This window comes from Lampris incognitus, chromosome 13, assembly GCF_029633865.1.
Source record: "Lampris incognitus isolate fLamInc1 chromosome 13, fLamInc1.hap2, whole genome shotgun sequence".
Taxonomy (NCBI): Eukaryota; Metazoa; Chordata; class Actinopteri; order Lampriformes; family Lampridae; genus Lampris; species Lampris incognitus.
In genome coordinates this window covers 8,102,469-8,122,552 of record NC_079223.1, presented here as the reverse complement: position 1 = coordinate 8,122,552, position 20,084 = coordinate 8,102,469, and the positions used below count along the sequence as shown (strand labels likewise).

The following is a 20,084-nucleotide window of genomic DNA, read 5'->3' as shown; positions in this document are numbered from 1 at the left end:
CACCACCACCACACTCCCCCAACCCCCACCCCCCACCACCACCACCACTTGTCGCCGCCTCCGTCGGCCCTGACGTCAGGAAAAAGTAAACTTGTTTTTTTGTAACCAAATCTTGGTCTGCTGAGTCCGACGTGCGCGCGTACCGCGGCGGTCCAAACGCCCCTCTCCCGGCGTGTGATGCTGAACGCAGGTTCGAGGTTACGTTTTTGCGTTCGCAGCGAAGCGGGTGTTGCGCGAGCCGTTAGTCGGACCCCGGGGCACCATGAGCGGACGGTAACCGACCGGGCGCGCCACTGACTATGGACCGGAAGTCGGTTGCGGTTCTGCTCTGCGCCGCCGCCGTGGCGCTTGTTGCTGGACAGCCACCCGCTGGTACGTGTGTTCACTTTTCCCCAAGGTTTGATTCCCTACTTCGGTGGTGGTGCTGTGTGTGTGTGTGTGTGTGTGTGTGTGGGGGGGGGGGGTCGTTCACCAGAGGTGGACCCGACAGTCTGGCGGTCTGCAGACTCCTTTAAGTAACTTTCTGCATGAGGAGACGAGAGCAGGTACAACGTCACGCCTCGAACCCCCCTGTTGTCTCCCGGGTCCGGAACGGAAAGAGAAAGGGCCCATAACGGTGTTTAACAGCTGCTGAGGAAAGAGACCCTCAGATGATATTGTTTCTCAACCTGAAATCTGACGTTTCCTAGAGTTGACCACCCCCCCCCCCAACATTAGAGAAAGTGAAACGTTGCTTTTGTCCATATTTCCGTGGAAGCTGTGCACCACTAGGGTACCAAGACCGTCTTAGGGTCACCCCGAGACGTGTTTGGCCCCATAAAACCGAGGGGCGTCCACTGGTTAAATGCTGCACCGTGGAGAAGGGGGAAAGACCCCCAGATAGTCACAGAGTTTGCGGTGAACGACGGGTCGTGTCTTGGGGCAAAGTGGATTTGGGGTTCGAGATGAAATTAAGTGGCTCTAATTTAGAGGTCGAATGAGGGCGGGTCATAAGTGGCCCTTGAGACGAGGGCAGTGTACAGAGTGGCGTGGACAACACGAGGGGGCTTGTTGAGAGAATTCGTCCTGATCACCTCGGGCTTCGCGGACGCCTCGTTGTGTCGTGTCTGTTCCAGATAAACGACCCGCGCCTCTCAACACAGACAGCACACAGAGCTGAAGCGGACCCTCTGAAGGTGCGTGGCACCCATGGTCCGGAGTACCCATTTCATTTTTTTTTTATTTATTTCTGATTTTTCCCTTTTTTCTCCCAATTTAGTGGCCAATCGATCCCTTTTCTTAATTCAAACACCCACCCTCGTACTGCATGCGTTCGCCAACTGCATCTCTCCGGCCGGCAGTCTGGAAGGAGACCGCCTCCCCACTTTCGTGACAAGGCGACTCCAAGCCGAACCACTGTTTCTTCCGACACACACAGAGACGCAGTCACGTGACGAACACCAGCCGACTCCGCCCCCCTCCCGAAGACGGCGTTTGCCAATTATTGCTGCTTCATCGAGTCCGGCCATAGTCGGATCTGACGAGACCGGGGCGCGAACCCCCGGTCCCCAGTGGGCAACTGCATCGACACAGAGCCGATGCTTAGACCGCTACACCACCGCGGACCCTTGGAGTTCCCATTTCAGAGTGATCCGGGCCATGGCGCTTTAATGGGGGGGTAGATCACACAAGAGAGTCGAGCTATTTACTTAAAAGCAGCTGGCGCGACCCCTCGTGACGCGTCGTTTTAAACTCCACGACACCTTCGTGATGTGTGCGATAGAAATGTCGCTTATTCGCCTCTCTGGGTGCGTTAACACCACATGACACCTGTTTCCTCCGTAAACAGCTCGGCTCGGCAGCGGCCTCCTCGCCGTTTCATCCGGACGCCATCTTCCCGGACGACGGAGCCGGTCGCTGGCACCCACCGAGGCCTCCGTTGAGGCGGACCACGCTCCCGAGGTGTTTCTGAGCCGGGACGACATCCAGAAACTGCGCTTCAAGCCCACCGTGGGCACCATTCATCTGTCGGAGGGACACAGAGCCGTCTTCAACTGCTCCATCGACATCCCCAACACCGGGTTCGAGCCCATGATCGTTTGGGTCAAGGACGGCGCGGACATGGCGGCGAACCTGCAGGTGATGATCAATGACATCCAGGCCAGCAGAGATGGGATCACCACCACCCTCATTTCCACGGTCAGGTAAGAAGGACGTGACACGGCCATGTGACTTGCGATATGTGACGCAGACCGATTCCCAGACCAGCAGCTGTAGACCCCTGCTAATGAATAGCTTGTATGTTTCCCCCCCCCCCCTGTGTTTTTACACAGAATCAACCACGTGCAGAGGACGGACGCCGGGGAATACAACTGCAGACTCAGTATGAGCAACACGACGTCTCAGCCTATCGTCGTGCAGGTGGAAGGTGAGCTTTCAGCGCAGCTCCGGCCCCGCGGCGGCGTTTCGAGGCGTCTCGTGCCCGTCTCGCTCAGCTTCTCCCGCGTTTCTTTCATTGGTCCATAGCTTCTCCCGCGTTTCTTTCATTGGTCCATAGCTTCTCCCGCGTTTCTTTCATTGGTCCGTAGGTCTGCCGACGTTCATCAGGCAGCCCGAAGACAGGAACGTGACGCGTCACACGCCCTTCGTGTTGTCGTGCGAGGCGGTCGGACCGCCGAACCCTGTCCACATTCGCTGGCTCCGAGACGGCATATCGGACGGCGGTTTACACAGCTCTCCCAGCGACTACTCGGTATTAGGTGAGACCACTAGCAACACATACACACAACACAAACACACACACACACACAACACACACACATTCTTGTACTTCTGTCTTTGTGAGGACTGCTCATTGACTAGATTCATTCCCTAGCACTTAAACCTAACCATAACCATCAGTAGGATATGCCTAACCTTAGCCCTTATGCTAAATTGAACTTAACCCTAAACCCAATTCCTATCCCTAGAATAGACCCTTAAAGACACGAGGACCGGCCAAAATAATAATAATAATAATGTTAATAATGGATTACATATAGCAGTTTATCTAGACAGCGACACGGTGGCGCAGTGGTTAGCGCGGTCGCCTCACAGCGAGAAGGTCCTGGGTTCGAGTCCCCGGGGTAGTCCAACCTTGGGGGTCGTCCCGGGTCGTCCTCTGTGTGGAGTTTGCGTGTTCACCCCGTGTCTGCGTGGGTTTCCTCCAGGGGCTCCGGTGTCCTCCCACAGTCCAAAGACATGTAGGTCAGGTGAATTGTATGGGTGTGACGGCCTGGCGGCCTGACCAGGACGTCTCCCCGCCCGCCGCCCAATGGCTGCTGGGATAGGCTCCGGCATCCCGCAACCCTGAGAGCAGGATAAGCGGTTTAGATGATGGATGGATGGATGGATTTATAGACACCCAAAGCGCTTCACGTTGAAGGGGGTAGCTCACTTCAACCACCACCGATGGGTAGCGCCACCTGGGTGGTGCACGGCAGCCATTTTGCACCAGAACGCTCACCACACATCAGCTCGAGGTGGAGAGGGAGGAATCATTGAGCCAATTGCATGGGGGATGATTAGGTGGCCAGATGGAGAGAGCCAGGTTGGGACCCCCCTACTCTTTTCGATAAGCTCCATGGCGTCTTCAATGGCCACAGTGAGTCAGGACCTCGGTTTAAGGTCTCCTCAGAAGGACGATATTGATATGAGCCGGTACTGTACACGGAGTTCATGAATTCTGTGGTTGTATTGTGTTGGCGTGGGTTTAGCAGATCGATAATGATATCCCCACAGACAAGGGCCATTTTCTTATGATTAATATTGATATACGGTTAGAGTAGCACTTCCTCAAATGTGTCAATAAAACATCCAGGTTTTCTGTACAGGCGGCTCATTAGAATATTTTTTGGGATTTCTCCGTCTCCATTTCTGCTGTAATGCAGTCCATGATATCGGCCGAGACAAATGACGTATTCCTGATAGATTTACGTCTATCAGTTTCCTTGCTGGATAGTGCAACAACCCCCCCCACCACCACCACCACCTTTTGTTTGTATCCTGTCAGTGAACAACATTCCCTATCCCTCAATCTCGACCACGCCCGCCTGTTTTTCGCTATGCCAAGTCTCGGGTATTTCGACGACTGTGGATTTCTTGTCCAGTTTTCTCAAGCAGTGAATGTCCTCACTTTGCAGAAATGTCCTCACTCTGACGGTTAAAAACTCGAAGTTGGTCCTCACAAAGATAAAAGTACAAGCACACACACACACACACACACACACATAAACAAGCACGCGGCACGCTTTTCTTCTTCGGTGGTAACCGCCTTCAAAAAATGAGAGGACAAACTTTATCAGCTGTCGGACTGCACACCTAGAATCAGTCACTCAATGTAATCGAGCAGTCGGACATATCCTCTTGTCTGACTGGACGGCGGGGATAATCGTACCGTTGCTGGAGGACACGGGCGACTCCATATCTGAGGCAGTTTTTTTTCTTGCATCTTTTACACGTATGAACCGTCCTTTCATCTGGCTAAATAAATATTAGAGGTGAGGAAGTTATTAAGAGTCTTCCTTCTGGGAGAACTAAGTGTATATATGTCAAAAACCACATCCCAGGATGTAGGGTAGCGCCCACCAGTTCGAGAAAGGACGGGGGCAGTGCCTCGTTGCATGCTCTTGATGAAGGCCTGCAGCAGTAGGCCGAAACGTTAGCGTGCTTTGCTGGCCACAGTGAATCGGTGAGAACGAGGCGCTGCCCCTCTCCTTTTCCGAACTGGTGAGCGCTACCCTACATCCTGGGATGTGGTTTTTGAAGTACGTGTTTTTTGGGTTTAGCGCCACAGTAAGAGTTTCTTTATGGGAAGGCGCACCCAACTCCTCCGTTACAAGGTGCATATTTGTGTAAGACCTACATAAAGTAGGGGCGTCCGGGTGGCGTGGCGGTCTGTTCCGTCGCCCACCAACACGGGGGTCACCGGTTCGAATCCCCGTGTTGCATCCGGCTTGGTCGGGCGTCCCTACAGGCGCTATTGGCCGTGTCTGCGGGTGGGAAGCCGGATGTGGGTACGTGTCCTGGTCGCTGCACTTGCGCCTCCTCTGGTCGGTCGGGGCGCCTGTTCGTGGGGGATAGCGTGATCCTCCCACGCGCTACGTCCCCCTGGCGAAACTCCTCACTGTCAGGTGAAAAGAAGCGGCTGGCGACTCCACATGTGTCGGAGGAGGCATGTGGTAGTCTGCAGTTTTCCCCGGATCAGCAGAGGGGGCTGGAGCAGAGACCGGGACGGCTCGGAAGAGCGGGGTAATTGGCCGGGTACAATTGAGGAGAAAAAGGAGGGGGGAAAAAAAAGACTACATAAGCTCAAATCTAGGCACAGATTTACATGGGTGAAACTACAGTCCTTGCTGGCACCAGTGTTCCCAACAGTAAATGCAGTTGATGAACTAAATGAGTTTCAGTCTGTGGTTTTAATCTAAATGATACCCTCCCCTGGGTAAGTGTGGAAGTGTGCTTCCCTGGAAGTTAATGGCTTCTGGCTCTGTGTTGAGGATAAGGAGCGTGGGTTTGTCGTAGCACCGTTCTGTCGGCGGTTTCTACTCTGCCTCGTTTCTGCAACCTCAGCATCTGTCTGCTTATTCCACTGAGACACCCCCCCTCCCCCCCCATGGCCGGTGTGACCGGGGCCCTCGGGAGACCCCGCTGAATTGCCAGTAAAACTCGTAGTTCGAGCACCGACGGTGCTTTTTTTGCAGTGCCGCTACGCCAGCTGTTAAGCCAAACCATCTATTATCCACCTCATATAAAAACCTGCACCGCTAACGAGTGGATGGAATGTGGATGTGAATTTCAGATGCTCCAGCTTCATCTGCAAACGCGGCGTCGTTTTCTTTTCATCGGTCGTGTGATGTTGTGCAATGTCTGGTCTGCTGACTCGTGAGAATCTGAAGTTTTGCTTCGAGTCAGGGCAAAAAGTGCAACAATAGAGAAGAAGGTGCAGAGTCTCTTCTTTACTAGCTATCAGTTTTCCAGCCAGTCAGCATTTAGGGAACACCGGAGTTCATTTGGTGAAGTGAATATGCAACACAAAAGTCCCGTTTTGTGTCTGGCTACAGGTTCGAGGTTAGCAGTCTACTAACTGGAAATATCAAATCTGGTTGCTTTCAGATAAAATGGGTCTACTACTACTACCACCACTACCACTACTACTACTACTACTGCTAATGATAATACTGATTGTAATGATAATAACAATAATCAAGAACAACTGTTGCCAGAATAAATCCTTTCAAATCAGGACCTTCTGGAATGCCCGTCTTCCCTTTATAAACGAACCTTGACGTGCTGTTGTCAAACACGCGACATTTTCCTCTGCACTTTACAGCCCCTCGTTCATTACTTGCCCCACATCTGAGCATTCCCGGGCAACGCGAGGAAGACAGGGGCTGCTGAAATGGCCGGGAGCTGGAGGGTTAAAGGTTTAGGTCTGTGTTTTGGTCCAGCATGCGTTAAGGGCCCGTGCAGCGAAGGGACGGGGGCTGCACACAGAGGCTGTTCAGGGGTTGGCTCCCGGGACAAAGGCCTCATTCACGGGACAGCCCACCACCCTGCAGGGAGGGGCCGCAAAAGGAGGCAGGCTGGGCTGCAGGCTGGCAGAGCTCGCCTTCATCCAGATCCCTGCAATACCACAGATTGGCGGGCCTCAGCATTATGAGACCCTCTCTTTATGCAGGCTAATGTCACGCTCATTATAAGTCCAGTGACCCTGCCGTAGCTGAGGGTCAGCGTAGGAGTGGAGGCGGGTTTCTATACGATTAGTCGGCTTTTGTACTGCGGTTGGCTTCTGCTTTTACTCGAATAAAACCAACCCCGTCTGTATTTGCAACCTTAATCGGGGCGTTCTATGCCGGGGAGATTGTAGTTTTGTGTAGCGCATCTCCAACACCCAGAATTTGAGAATCCTCTCGGTAACATTTCGCCGAACCCTGTTCCAGTCGTCTTGTTTGCAGAACGGCAACGCGTTATGCAAGATAGGTCAACAGAGGGAAGGAGGAAATGCTCACAGCCTTATCTCGCAAAAGGGAATCGGCTGACCCGGTGCAATACACAGTATTCAGAGAGGAAGAAGTTTCAGGCCCCGCTCTAAGTGGTACAAATCCTCTGGCTGTATTAATGCCTGGATACATACATGGAAAAACAACAGGCATCTTAGAGAGACTAGTAAGCTGGAATTCTCCCAAACCTGAGAATTACAGGCTGTTGGACCACAATGCAATGTCTCTAGGCCATATGGCAGATTACACATTTGGTTCCTCCAACCCACTCATCACTCCGCAATTACCGAGTTTCTCCGTTTGACTAGCCAGTCGACATTTTTCAGAATCTGTTTTCTTTTTTTACTGGGTTTTTTTTTTTGGTATTCCTTATCATCTAACTTAGAAAAGGTTATTGTGCATGCAGCATTCGGATTCGATGCACGCCAAAAGCTGCCTTTCGTGTTTGACGTTGGCGAGGGAGAAAAGGTGTCGGTGTTGCTTTGCTCCTGTTTGCCCTTCTGTGAAAGATGCAAGTGATGGAGTAACTGTATTGGCGACCCCCCGCCCCCACCCCAAGCCCGCCCAGCACCCACCATGCCTGAGCAGAGGTCCGCGCCTACGCCGCCTGGGCTTTGAATGGGGCGTTTGTTCATGTCTTCGCAGGCTCTCGCTGTGATTACGAGTTGCACTCCAAACCCTTGTTGTTGTCGAACAGACATCTGGAGGATCAACCTGAGCACTGACCTGACTGACCGCAACAGCCTGTGACACGTTTGGTTTCGTTTTTTTGTTTTGCCATGTCAGCCTCTTTTTTTCTTCTTTTTTTTTTCCAGCAATATCTTTATGAACATTTTTCAATTATTTCCAACAACAAAGAAACACGTGTTTGGAAGATAATACACAATACAATAAAAAACATGTATAAACATTTATAAATGTTATTATTTGTTTTATGAATATTTTTATATTTTAATATATTTATATATACATTTTATTTTATATTATATATTTTTATATTTTGTAATTATTTGTAAATCTTTATATTTGTATTTATTTTATATTTTTATATTTATATATAATTATATTTTATATATTTCATATTTTTATATTTTATAATTATCTATACATTTTTATAACGTTTTTGTTTATTTTATAAATATTTTTATAGTTTATTTTTATATATATTTACATATGGATTTTAATTTATATATTTCATATTTTTATATTTTATAATTATCTATACATTTTTATAACGTTTTTGTTTATTTTATAAATATTTTTATAGTTTATTTTTATATATATTTACATATGGATTTTAATTTATATATTTCATATTTTTATATTTTATAATTATTTAATACATATTTTATTTATTTATTTATTTATTTATGTCAGCCTCTTTTTAGCACAAACGCCTGGTACTGTACGTGATGCGTCGATGTGCGACACTTTTGAAAAATCCAACACTTATCCTGGCGCTCCTGTGCCACACAAGGCAGACTCGTGAGGCTGACATATTCCCAAATAAACCATCGCAGCAGGACAGTCCACATTGTCTCGCACAGCCCGAGTTGTCCTCTGCTTTGTCTAAAGGTTTCCACGCTAGACATCGCGGGGAGGCAAAACAAAACAAAAGAGACATTATTTAGCGGCTATCTCGGTCCCGCTGCGAGCGGCAGGTCTGTGGTGATTGTGTAACCAGGAAAGAGGACCAGATAGTGGGCCTGTCGCCAGAGTGGATAATGCTCCAGAGGCTTGATCTTACCAGAATGCACGAGGCACCGCTGACTGAACTTCTGATGGATAAAAAGCTTGACGGGTGACTCATGCGAAATATGTTGTCCTTTTTAGGTTTGCCATCTACACTCCTGCACTCACACACACACACACACACACACACACACACACACACACACACACGCACACACACACAGTCACGCTGCCGTCCTTACAACACCGACAATTGGAAGCGATGCATGGCTGAGTTTATAGAGAGTTAAAGTACAACTTATTTGGCTCTGGCTTTCAGTAAAGGCCTGATCTGTTCTGCAAAAAGGAAGTAAAATGAACTTTGCAAGTTACTTGTGTTCTGCTTAGTCTCGTGATTTAACTGTGTCACATGTCATCGATCAGCGTGTCATGTAAACATTGTTTGCTGATATTGCAAGAAGTTGTGTGTTGTTGTTTTTTTGTGTGGTATTCTTGTGCCAACATGTCACCATGTCATTTGCAGGACTGGACAAGTATACTCAGTTCAGCTGTGAAGCTGTGAACGCGAAGGGCGTCACCACCTCCAGAGAAGCAAACATTCACATCAAAGGTACAAGAGACACCTTCTGCAAGCTGTCGGGCCCATGTCATGCCCTGCAAGCTGTCTGGCCCCATGTCATGCCCTGCAAGCTGTCTGGCCCCATGTCATGCCCTGCAAGCTGTCAGGCCCATGTCATGCCCTGCAAGCTGTCTGGCCCCATGTCATGCCCTGCAAGCTGTCTGGCCCCATGTCATGCCCTGCAAGCTGTCTGGCCCCATGTCATGCCCTGCAAGCTGTCTGGCCCCATGTCATGCCCTGCGAGCTGTCAGGCCCATGTCATGCCCTGCAAGCTGTCGGGAGCATGTCATGCCCTGCAAGCTGTCGGGCCCATGTCATGCCCTGCAAGCTGTCAGGCCCCATGTCATGCCCCGCAAGCTGTCGGGCCCATGTCATGCCCTGCAAGCTGTCAGGCCCCATGTCATGCCCTGCAAGCTGTCAGGCCCCATGTCATGCCCCGCAAGCTGTCGGGCCCATGTCATGCCCTGCAAGCTGTCGGGCCCATGTCATGTCCTGCAAGCTGTCGGGCCCATGTCATGCCCTGCAAGCTGTCGGGCCCATGTCATGTCCTGCAAGCTGTCGGGCCCATGTCATGCCCCGCAAGCTGTCGGGCCCATGTCATGTCCTGCAAGCTGTCGGGTACATGTCATGCCCTGCAAGCTGTCAGGCCCCATGTCATGCCCTGCAAGCTGTCGGGCCCATGTCATGCCCTGCAAGCTGTCAGGCCCCATGTCATGCCCCGCAAGCTGTCGGGCCCATGTCATGCCCTGCAAGCTGTCGGGCCCCATGTCATGCCCTGCAAGCTGTCGGGCCCCATGTCATGCCCTGCAAGCTGTCGGGCCCATGTCATGCCCTGCAAGCTGTCGGGCACATGTCATGCCCTGCAAGCTGTCAGGCACATATCATGCCCTGCAAGCTGTCAGGCACATGTCATGCCCTGCAAGCTGTCAGGCACATGTCATGCCCTGCAAGCTGTCAGGCACATGTCATGCCCTGCAAGCTGTCAGGCACATGTCATGCCCTGCAAGCTGTCGTGAGCATGTCATGCCCTGCAAGCTGTCGGGCCCCGTGTCATGCCCTGCAAGCTGTCTGGCCCATATCATGCCCTGCAAGCTGACAGGGCTTGACATGTGCCCGACAGCTTGCAGGACACATCCACCTTGGCGTTTTCTCAAGGCCATTTAGTAAAAGTCTGTTTGGTGATTTCTGCAGTACTCCCCGATCCCATCTCTGAGGTCGCAGTGATGGAGAGGAGCTCCAATAAGCTGATGTTGAGATGGACCCCTGGACACGACGGCTTCTCTCCATTAAGCGAATGCCACATCAGGGTAAGCCTCACTGGCTACACAGAGACGGCGGCCATCTGGTTTATGTCTCACCCTTCATCAGGGGTGTGACCAGTCACCGATTTCAGCCGATGCACCCGGGGGGAACATTTAAGATAAGGCTGCGTGGGTGTCCGGATGGCGTAGCGGTCTATTCCGTTGCCCACCAACATGGGGCTCGGCAGTTCGAATCCCCGTGTTACCTCCGGCTTGGTCGGGCGTCCTCACAGACACAATTGGCCGTGTCTGCGGGTGGGAAGCTAGAAGTGGGTATGTGTCTTGTCGCTGCACCGGCGCCTCCTCTGGTCGGTCTGGGCACCTATTCAGGGGGGGAGGGGGAACTGGGGGGCAATAGCGTGATCCTCCGGCGAAACTGCTCACTGTCAGGTGAAAAGAAGCGGCTGGCGACGCTACATGTATGGGAGGAGGCATGTGGTAGTCTGCAGCCCTCCCCGGATCGGCAGAGGGGGTGGAGCAGCGACCGGGACGGCTCGGAAGAGTGGGGTAATTGGCCAGATACAGCTGGGGAGAAAAAGGAGGGGGGGGGATCCACAACCAAAAGGCCACGTTTTAAGACACGAACCAGATCGGTCTCAGAGAGTGAGACGCACGCCCCTTAACCCCTCGCCTCTTTCTCTGTCTTTATTCGAGGTCAAAGAGGTGAGCCAGAGGAAAGGGGAAGTGACGACCACCAGGTTCATCAATACCACGGTGCCCCCCTTTCAGCGCGAGGTCCCGGGGCTGCAGGCCATGACCCGCTACAACATGAGTGTCTCCTGCAGCAATGAGGTGGGGTCATCCCCCGTCAGCATGTGGATCCAGAGCAACACCACAGAGGGAGGTGAGAGCTCGCCAGTACACGGACCAGCGTACTGGCTCCATGTCGGCCAGTACCGTGCGTCAGAACTGAGATCAGTGCGAACAGAGAGAGCCCCGTGGTCCAAAATGTAGTCAACGATATCTCAGCAAACGAAATATTTCCACGCGGTTAAAACAAGAAGGTTGAAACTTTTCGGGCACCATCGCCCATCATTAGTTGCCCTCAGTGCTGCCGGGTAATAAATGTGAAATAGATGAACCGATTAATAAATCTTAATATCGATAAATGAAGAATCGACGCCTTTTTAAGGCTCTCAGACCCACAACTTTGACCCGATGGGGAGATATGCGTGTCATGTGTCATGTTGTCGGCAGAGGGCTCGTGTCGTTGCCGTCCTCCACATCGCCGTGGCGGTGCATGGCATTACGGATCGTGCCTTTAATTAAAATTTAAATGTGAAAAAAAAACAGCGATGGACAGGTTCTGAGTCACGCAGATTTTATATTTCTATCTTAATTTACAGGCACATCCTCCTATTATCTGAATATATTTGCAACGAGATTTTTTTTGATTCCTCTACATTTCTGCATTTATTTATTCTTTCTTCATTGTATTAATTTATGATGTAACATGATGTATTATTATTTTATTAACCCAGTAATGCCCAGATTTCCCCCCCCAGAGATTTCTCACATGTAGTCATTTGCACAGCCCTCCATATGCATATGTTGTACAGTTTGCTGAAACATTTTAATTGTATTTCTTTAAGTAATGAATTTGAATGTGTGGCCGCAGACCTTGTTAAGACCCCTCCGTAATACCAGAGTCTCTTGTTCAAGACTGAGAGTGAAGTCAGAATCTCGGGCACATTGTGTCTTCTGGAGCACTTCGAAAAGTGCCATATATATAATATCATTGCGTCCGGGTAGCGTGGCGGTCTATTCCATTGCCTACCAACACGGGGATCGCCGGTCCAAATCCCCGTGTTCCCTCCGGCTTGGTCGGGCGTCCTTACAGTCATAATTGGCCGTGTCTGTGGGTGGGAAACCGGCTGTGGGTATGTGTCCTGGTTGCTGCACTAGCGCCTCCTCCGGTTGGTTGAAGCGCCTGTTCATGGAGGGAGGGGGAACTGGGGGGAATAGCGTGATCCTCCTACGTGCTACGTCCCCCTGGCGAAACTCCTCACTGGTCAGGTGAAAAGAAGCGGCTGGCGACTCCACATGTATGGGAGGAGGCATTTGGTAGTCTGCAGCCCTCCCCGGATCAGCAGAGGGGGTGGAGCAGAGACCAGGACAGCTTGGGGAACCCCCCCCCAACAGCTTGGGGAAACCCCCCCCCAAAAAAAGAAATTCATAAAGCACTCCACATAAGTCAACAACTGGGTGATTTGCTCGTCGGTGGGAATACTCAAATACCGTACACCATCGTGTGAATTTGGACAGCGGCTTTGAGTCTAGACTTGAGTCTAGATTTGGAGTCTACCTTTAGACTTTCTCAGTTTCAAATTGGGGGTGTGGAAAACCTTGAAACCTCCCGTGTGCAGTGGAACATCACATTTCCCGCATGCCGTAGCGGCGCCCTGACCACGCCTCTGGCTCCGCCGGTATTTTCTGCCCTGGTTTTGTCTGCCAGTGTTTGATGCTGTCAAACCTTGCGGCATCAATCGCTTGCAGAGCAAAACTGGACCTCATTCCCCGTCCACGTGGTTTTCCCCATTGGTGTGGCGGAAGACTCTGGGCAACTAGCATAGCAGGTCTTCTCCTTTCGAGACCGACCAACAATTGCTACTTTCATGTGTTTAGGTAGACGTGATGCAGAGGCCATTATTATACGGTTTTGATCACTTAAGTCTGAATTACAATATGAACATTACCGAGTCAGTTCCTCCTTGATAGAGTTCCTCATTAACACCTTGACTGTGACTTGCCCACGGGCCACTTCAATTGCCAAGTGCATTTATGAGTAAACGTAAAAAAAAAATTAAAAAAAACAAGATTAAACTTCCACAAAATGTCTTTTGTTACCGGTGATGTTGCCTCATAGGAAACCATAAACATATCAACCAAAAAGACAAGCTAGCTACTAAACCTTTACCTTTTCTAGGGGGGAGCTTCTTCTCTGCCATGCTTCACAAAAATGGTGGCAGGAAATGCATTATTATTACTACTATTATTGGGCGGCACGGTGGCTCAGTGGTTAGCACTGTCACCTCACAGCAAGGAGGTCCTGGGTTCGAACCCCGGGGTTGTCCAACCTTGGGGGTCATCCCAGGTCATTTCTGTGTGGAGTTTGCATGCTCTCCTCGTGTCTGTGGTGGGTTTCCTCCGGGTGCTCCGGTTTCCCCCACCATCAAAAAAGACATGTTAGGGTTAATACTCCTGTCTGTGCCCCTGACCGAGGCAATGGCGAGACCAACTGGGGTTGGACTCCGGGCGCTGCACGGTGGCTGCCCACTGCTCCTAGCTGCACAGCTAGGATGGCTTAAATGCAGAGAGGAATTTCCTCATGGGGGTTAATAAAGTATATCAAAAATAAAAAAATAAAAACCCATCAAAAATGATGCAGGAAACTGTTTAACGCTGTACCTAAAGTTGTTGATTTGCGCCGCCAGTTTTTAAAAACGTCTATGATAATCCAAAATATATTCGCTGATGGAAAAAGAACGATGGAGACTGGCAAATGTAGCTGCCCATGGGCAATGGCAACGTGTAATACTGCATATCGTTAGCCTCATAGGATAAATGCCTAAGTCATTTTTTACGATTTTCGGATAATAAGAAAAAACGCATTTCCATATCCACTGAGTACATTTACACCAGGCCTACAGTAAATCAAGGAAATATTAATTATCTTACCAGATAAGGAAAGAGAGAAAGCCGAGCTCCAGGAGCCTTTCTTGTATGCAACTTTTTTCTTTATTTTTTTCAGCGTAAAAATGCTCAAGTCACACGAGTGACTTAGGCAGATTGTCATTTTTGAATGTAAACAGTGTTCTGATTGGCTTAGGACATAGGCACTAATCCAGGGTGATGCAGCAGCTTGAGGGGAACACATGTAGGCAGAAATCTCAATTTGGCCAAAAAATGACTTGGGCATTTATCCTATGAGGCTAACGATATGTACGATTTGGCCCCACTGAGATATATTAAACATAAGCCCCGTAGTCAACTAGAAGTTATGGAGGCGACTGCAGGGACTGGTCCCCGCGGGAGCTCGCCTCCTGACTCCGACATCCGACATCTTGTATTTTCCTGTGAGGTCGAAGAGGAAACGGGACCGGTCTCATGGAGAACACACACACAGTTGTTACAGGGTGGAGCTCCCTCCGATTTCCTTCCTAAACACGCCACGGGGGATATTTTAGTTGACATGTTTGAGTCCCTTGTGAGGGAAACTTTCCAGTACTCCACATACCAAACCATAAACACAGACCCAAATAGAAATTCCTTTTTCTTCTACCCCTTCGCAAGTATTTGTAATTCTTTGAGTTTTTAATCATCGTTTACAAGTTAGCATTCTGCACGGATGCAAGAATCGTGTTGTTATCGCTGTCGGCGGTTATCTGGGTTTTGGGATTTAAGCCTTGACGCTCTTCTCTCCCTTCCTCCTCTCGTCTCCAGTGCCATCGGTGTATCCCCGTAACGTCACCGTGCGGCTGAACGAGTCCTTGCTGGTGATCAGGTGGAGACCGCTGCCGCAGGACAAGATCAACGGCATCCTGCGCGGTTACGACGTGGTCGTCAGACACGGGACACAAGTCAACAAGGTCAGATCATCAAGCGTAGGTCATAGACTCAGCCCTTCCACCCGCCCCTATGGGCAACGTTTTACCCCCCCCCCAGTTTCACGTTCTGCGATAAACCCGGAGGAGCGAGTGCATGTTTTTTTCCCGAACTTCGTGGAGTGATGACTAACGCGTGACTCACACAGTAAACGGATGGGAGCCTCGCCAGCTTGGACTATTATTGTGCTGCCGACCCGCCTCCCCACCCTGAGGTCAGCTCCCCTATTCCCTGGGCAGAACAAAGGTTTTTCCACCCCACCCCAGAGCCCAACAATGTGTGGAATGTGACTTCTGAGAGGACGTGTCTTTTAGGGTCCTCTTGCAGCGTGGTCTTCTGCGAAAGGACCCTGACCTGTATTCTCGTCATGTCCGCTTGCCGGTCCCGTAGAGGGATGTGAATTAGTTTCGAAGCCGCAGAAGTGAGCGAGGTGTTGCTCTGACGGGATCTGTAACGCCGCTTCCTGTCCTTTCTCTCGGTGTAGTAAGTTGGAGGAAGCCGATGACGGAAAACCTGGAATTGACACTTTTCTTCTTTGTGCGGCACACACCACTGAGTCACGACTGAATAAAGGGATTAGGGGTACAACAGGATGCATATTGTGGGCATCGACATCTTATGTGCGTTGCCCAGTGAAACGGTGATGTCATCGCACACAAAGGCTTTGTTATGACACCAGCCAGTGACTGGAAATGTGTGTAACACAGCCAGTTGTTTTATCCCGCGGGTCAGCTGTGCTGCGGCGCTGTCCACAACCGAGACGCTCCACGCCGCTATCGCAGTTACGCCACGGCAGGAGACACTGCTATATCGTGGCTGTCATCTGGTCTCTGCGTGAAGGTCTTGTACGTGTGACATGCGGGGCGGGGCTTTACTGTCATCACCCCCCCCCCCCTTCTCGTCCCAGCGTTGAATTTGGGAAGTTACCGCTTAGCGCTGCAGATAGGGTACACCGGCAGTCATGTGGGTCTCGTGTGGTCCTGGCCACGCTGGTCAGCGTGATGAGCGAAGGAGCGGAAGCCCAGATGCTAACGCGGGGCGTTGTGAAACACAGGACTTGTCTGTCTGTCACATGTTCCCTCCAGCCTCGGCACGTCGGTCCATCTGGGCGGTTTGCATCCTTCCCTTTTTTCTCCCCGGGGAGCGTTAGTGTACATGGGACTGACACATTAAGACTGAAACTGTTTTTTCCTTTCTCTTCCCATCACCAGCTCTGGGTTTGTCCATTTGGACTTCTTAGGGTAATCGTTTCGGTGTTGGTTTTGAAAACGACTTCCCCCTTTTGTTTTATTAGCTGGTACGTGCCTTCGTGTGATTACTGTAGCTGCCTCCACTCTGGCCTCAGCCAAGCTGCTGTGGTGGCCAGTGATACAGAGCACTTGCAAAAAAAAACCCCAATGAGACGAGGATCCTTCAAAATAAGACTTTTAATGACGAATCAACAAAGTCTGAGTCAGGTCTGCAGGGTGACTGAAAATCAGACGGAAGCCTCCCTGTCTTTATACCCTTTACACATCTAGTGAGCGATCTACTTGCGTCAGTCAGTGTCCTGCTGTTAATCAGGGTCCTCGTTGATCAGGACATGTTGGTGGAGCAGGAGCCTCTCTATCGACGTAAGGATGACGTTAGGATGTCTTCAGTCATCGCCCTTTGACGGTCTAATGGTTGTCTTGACATGCTGCTACTGTTTTCTGCGTAATAATGGCCACCCTTACATGATGGAATGTCACTTATCCTACTTTTGGGCATAAACAAGTTTATCTTCTACTGACGTTATGCCCTGGTTATATGGCCTTGTGCTACTTGCCACACTTGCTCGTCACTCTAGTCCCACGAAATGACGGATACCCACATGTGCCCTTACGTACTACCATACTGCTTTAAATGGTCTACAGTTGGTCCCGAACGCAGCTGCTGGACTACTACCCAGAACGAGCCGTAGGTCCCGTATTACCCCTATTCCTGCATCCCTCCATTGGCTTCCCGTAAAATTCAGAATACTCTACAAGATCTTATTGATTACATGTGAAGCACTGCACGGGTGTCTGGGTGGCGTAGCGGTCTATTCCGTTGCCTACCAACACGGGGATCGCTGGTTCAAATCCCCTTGTTACCTCCGGCTTGGTCGGGCGTCCCTACAGACACAATTGGCCGTGTCTGCGGGTGGGAATCCGGATGTGGGTATGTGTCCTGGTCACTGCACTAGCGCCTCCTCTGGTCAGTCGGGGGTGCCTGTTCAGGGGGGAGGGGGAACTGGGGGGGGGGGGGTAGCGTGGTCCTCCCACGCGCGAAACTGCTCACTGTTGGGTGAAAAGAAGCGGCTGGAGACTCCACATGTATGGGAGGAGGCATGTGGTAGTGTGCAGAGGGGGTGGAGCAGCGACCGGGACGGCTCGGAAGGGTGGGGTAATTGGTCAAGTACAACTGGGGAGAAAAAGGGGGGGGGAAAGCCACAAAAAAAGCATTGCATGATCTCGCCCCAAGTTAAATCTCCGATCTTCTCGTTCCTCGCTCCACTTCCCGACCACTCCGATCCTCAAACCTCGGTCTTTTATCCATCCCTCACTCCAACCGCAAAACAAAAGGCCCCAAGCCTCTGGAAGACTCTTCCCAATCCATTAGATTGGCTAAATCTTTGGGCTTTTTATATAGATCCCCACCCCTGCCTTCTGCCTTGTTTCGGTTTTATCTTGGCCTGTTACTCCCTACCCCGTGGTTTATATTCATTCAATTTATCTTCCGTGTTTTTATTCGTATTTTGTGCATTGAGCGTACAGCACTTTGTAACGGCGGGTTTTAAAAGTGCTGTATAAATAAACCGCTGCTTGCTCGCCTTTCGAGATGCCGTGCCCAAAAAGAAAAACCAGCATCTGTTTTTGTTTTTATTACAAATGCACAACTCAGTTCACTCCACAACAACAAAAGCTCGTGCATCCTCCGTGTGCAGATGTTGCATCAACTGGTTCCATGCAGCTGTGTTTAGTGATGTCTAAGCAGCACGATTTATCAATACGAGCTCAGGGAATTTGAAATGACAAAACCCGGTGATGTGGAAAAGCTGATGTAACATTTTTCAATAAATCTGACATTTCATCCTCTTTTCTTTTTTTTAGGGGGGGGGGGGTGGTGGTGTAGGTTTCCGTTAATTTTTTACCTTGCTGAGTCAATCAAATTTTGACCCTAGCCCGTGACCTATATCCCTCCCAACAGTTTTGGTGTTATCTGTACAAAAGTAACGATTAACCCTTACGGACGACTGCGTCCGCCGTAAGCGGCACTTCGGCGGGGTTGATGCGACGCTCCACGGCGACTCAGTCTGCGGCTGTCTGTCTTTGTTTCAGATTCACAGCTACACCACCACCACGTCTTTGGTCCTGCAGGAGTTCAACACCACATACAGCGTCGAGGTGGCCGCCTGCACCCAGGCAGGAAGCGGGGCAGTGAGCCCGCGGGTCTCGCTCTTTGTACCGGAGAACAGTAAGCTGCCGTTCTGATCATTTTTATCAGCGGTTTACCGCTGACTCAATAAACCCAGATAAAGACGGGGCCCTCGACTCATTTCAGCTTTTACTACACTTTAATGGGATTACTGCCCTGTGACTAGATACCCACCGGGTGTTTTATTGTCTGCGTAGACTCGCCACGGCTTTAAAAGTAATGATTGACAGCCAAAAATGCATTGAGGACACCTTTAAAGGGATAGACCGCAGAACAGAATGCTGGGTATTCAGGGCGAGGGAGGCTTCAGCGAAGGGACCATTTGAAAGACTGATGAAGGTTCACCGTCATGTGTTTCTGACAGGATTACTACCAAACGGTCAGGCTGAGGGTAGAAAACCTGTCACAGCACTGGGGAACCTGTTTTGTTCTGGGTTACGGGGTCCACTTTGGCCCATTTCAAGGCTGTCGGGATGCAAACTGTAGAATTTAGATCAACAAGCTCCCAAAGTGAAGAGTAAGAAACATGGATATAATCCCACGGCTACATGTACGGGGCACTCCCTTGAAATATTGCTTAAATTTCCCTCATTCACGTTGTCTGTTTTATGATTCCCTTACTTGATTTGCTGTCGGCTGTTTTTAAATGGACTTGACTCGAGGGGTAAGGGACCGACATCGCTCATGTTTTGTCCTTTTTCTGTCGCTGTCTCAAGCTTGGGTGCTGTCCCCGTCATCCAGTCCTGACACCAGAGGTTCGGACTCGGTCTACATTGTGCTGGGTGTCGTGTGCGCCATCTGTCTCCTTCTGCTGGTCCTGTGGGTGGCAATATGTGTACACAACGGGACGCTGGACATGTGGTTCGGGTATGCAGAGACGCTCCTTCAGTCCCGATCAAATCCCGATGTAATCGCGGAGTCTCGCTCCGGATCTGACGCGGTTTATCTGTGGTATTGTCTCTGACCTCTGTGTTTCTGATTTGTTTGGTTGCTTCACTCACTTCGCTGTCTCCAGTGAAAGATGTGTGGTCCATTACGGACGGCCTTTCAGCATTATTTCCGCTGTCCAGACTCGCCACAGGTCTTTATTTATTTATTTATTTTTATTTTTCTCCCCAACTGTGTCCGGCTAATTACCCCACTCTTCCAAGCTGTCCTGGTCTCTGCTCCACCTCCTCTGCCAACCCGGGGAGGGCTGCAGACTACCACGTGCCTCCTCCGATACATGTGGAGTCGCCTCACCTGACAGTGAGGAGTTTCACCGGGGGGTACATAGCACGTGGGAGGATCACATTATTCCCCCCAGAACAGGCGCCCAACCGACCAGAGGAGGCGCTAGTGCGGTGACCAGGACACATACGCACACCTGGCTTCCCCGCCCGCAGTCACAGCCGATTGTAGCTGTAGGGA

General features: G+C 50.5%; 1 protein-coding gene across 1 annotated transcript in view; it reads left to right on the top strand.

Annotated features, from left to right (window-relative positions):
• Window positions 1–85: 85 nt before the first annotated feature.
• Window positions 86–20,084, top strand: part of mertka (c-mer proto-oncogene tyrosine kinase a) — a 28,404-nt gene continuing 8,405 nt past the window's right edge. The window contains exons 1-10 of the mRNA XM_056292409.1: window positions 86–372; window positions 1,829–2,183; window positions 2,313–2,407; window positions 2,568–2,738; window positions 9,235–9,321; window positions 10,522–10,637; window positions 11,286–11,475; window positions 15,075–15,220; window positions 18,578–18,713; window positions 19,391–19,541. Of these exons, the coding sequence (XP_056148384.1) occupies window positions 300–372; window positions 1,829–2,183; window positions 2,313–2,407; window positions 2,568–2,738; window positions 9,235–9,321; window positions 10,522–10,637; window positions 11,286–11,475; window positions 15,075–15,220; window positions 18,578–18,713; window positions 19,391–19,541 (1,520 nt within the window). The 5' untranslated portion in view covers window positions 86–299. The remainder of the gene's footprint in view (window positions 373–1,828; window positions 2,184–2,312; window positions 2,408–2,567; window positions 2,739–9,234; window positions 9,322–10,521; window positions 10,638–11,285; window positions 11,476–15,074; window positions 15,221–18,577; window positions 18,714–19,390; window positions 19,542–20,084) is intronic.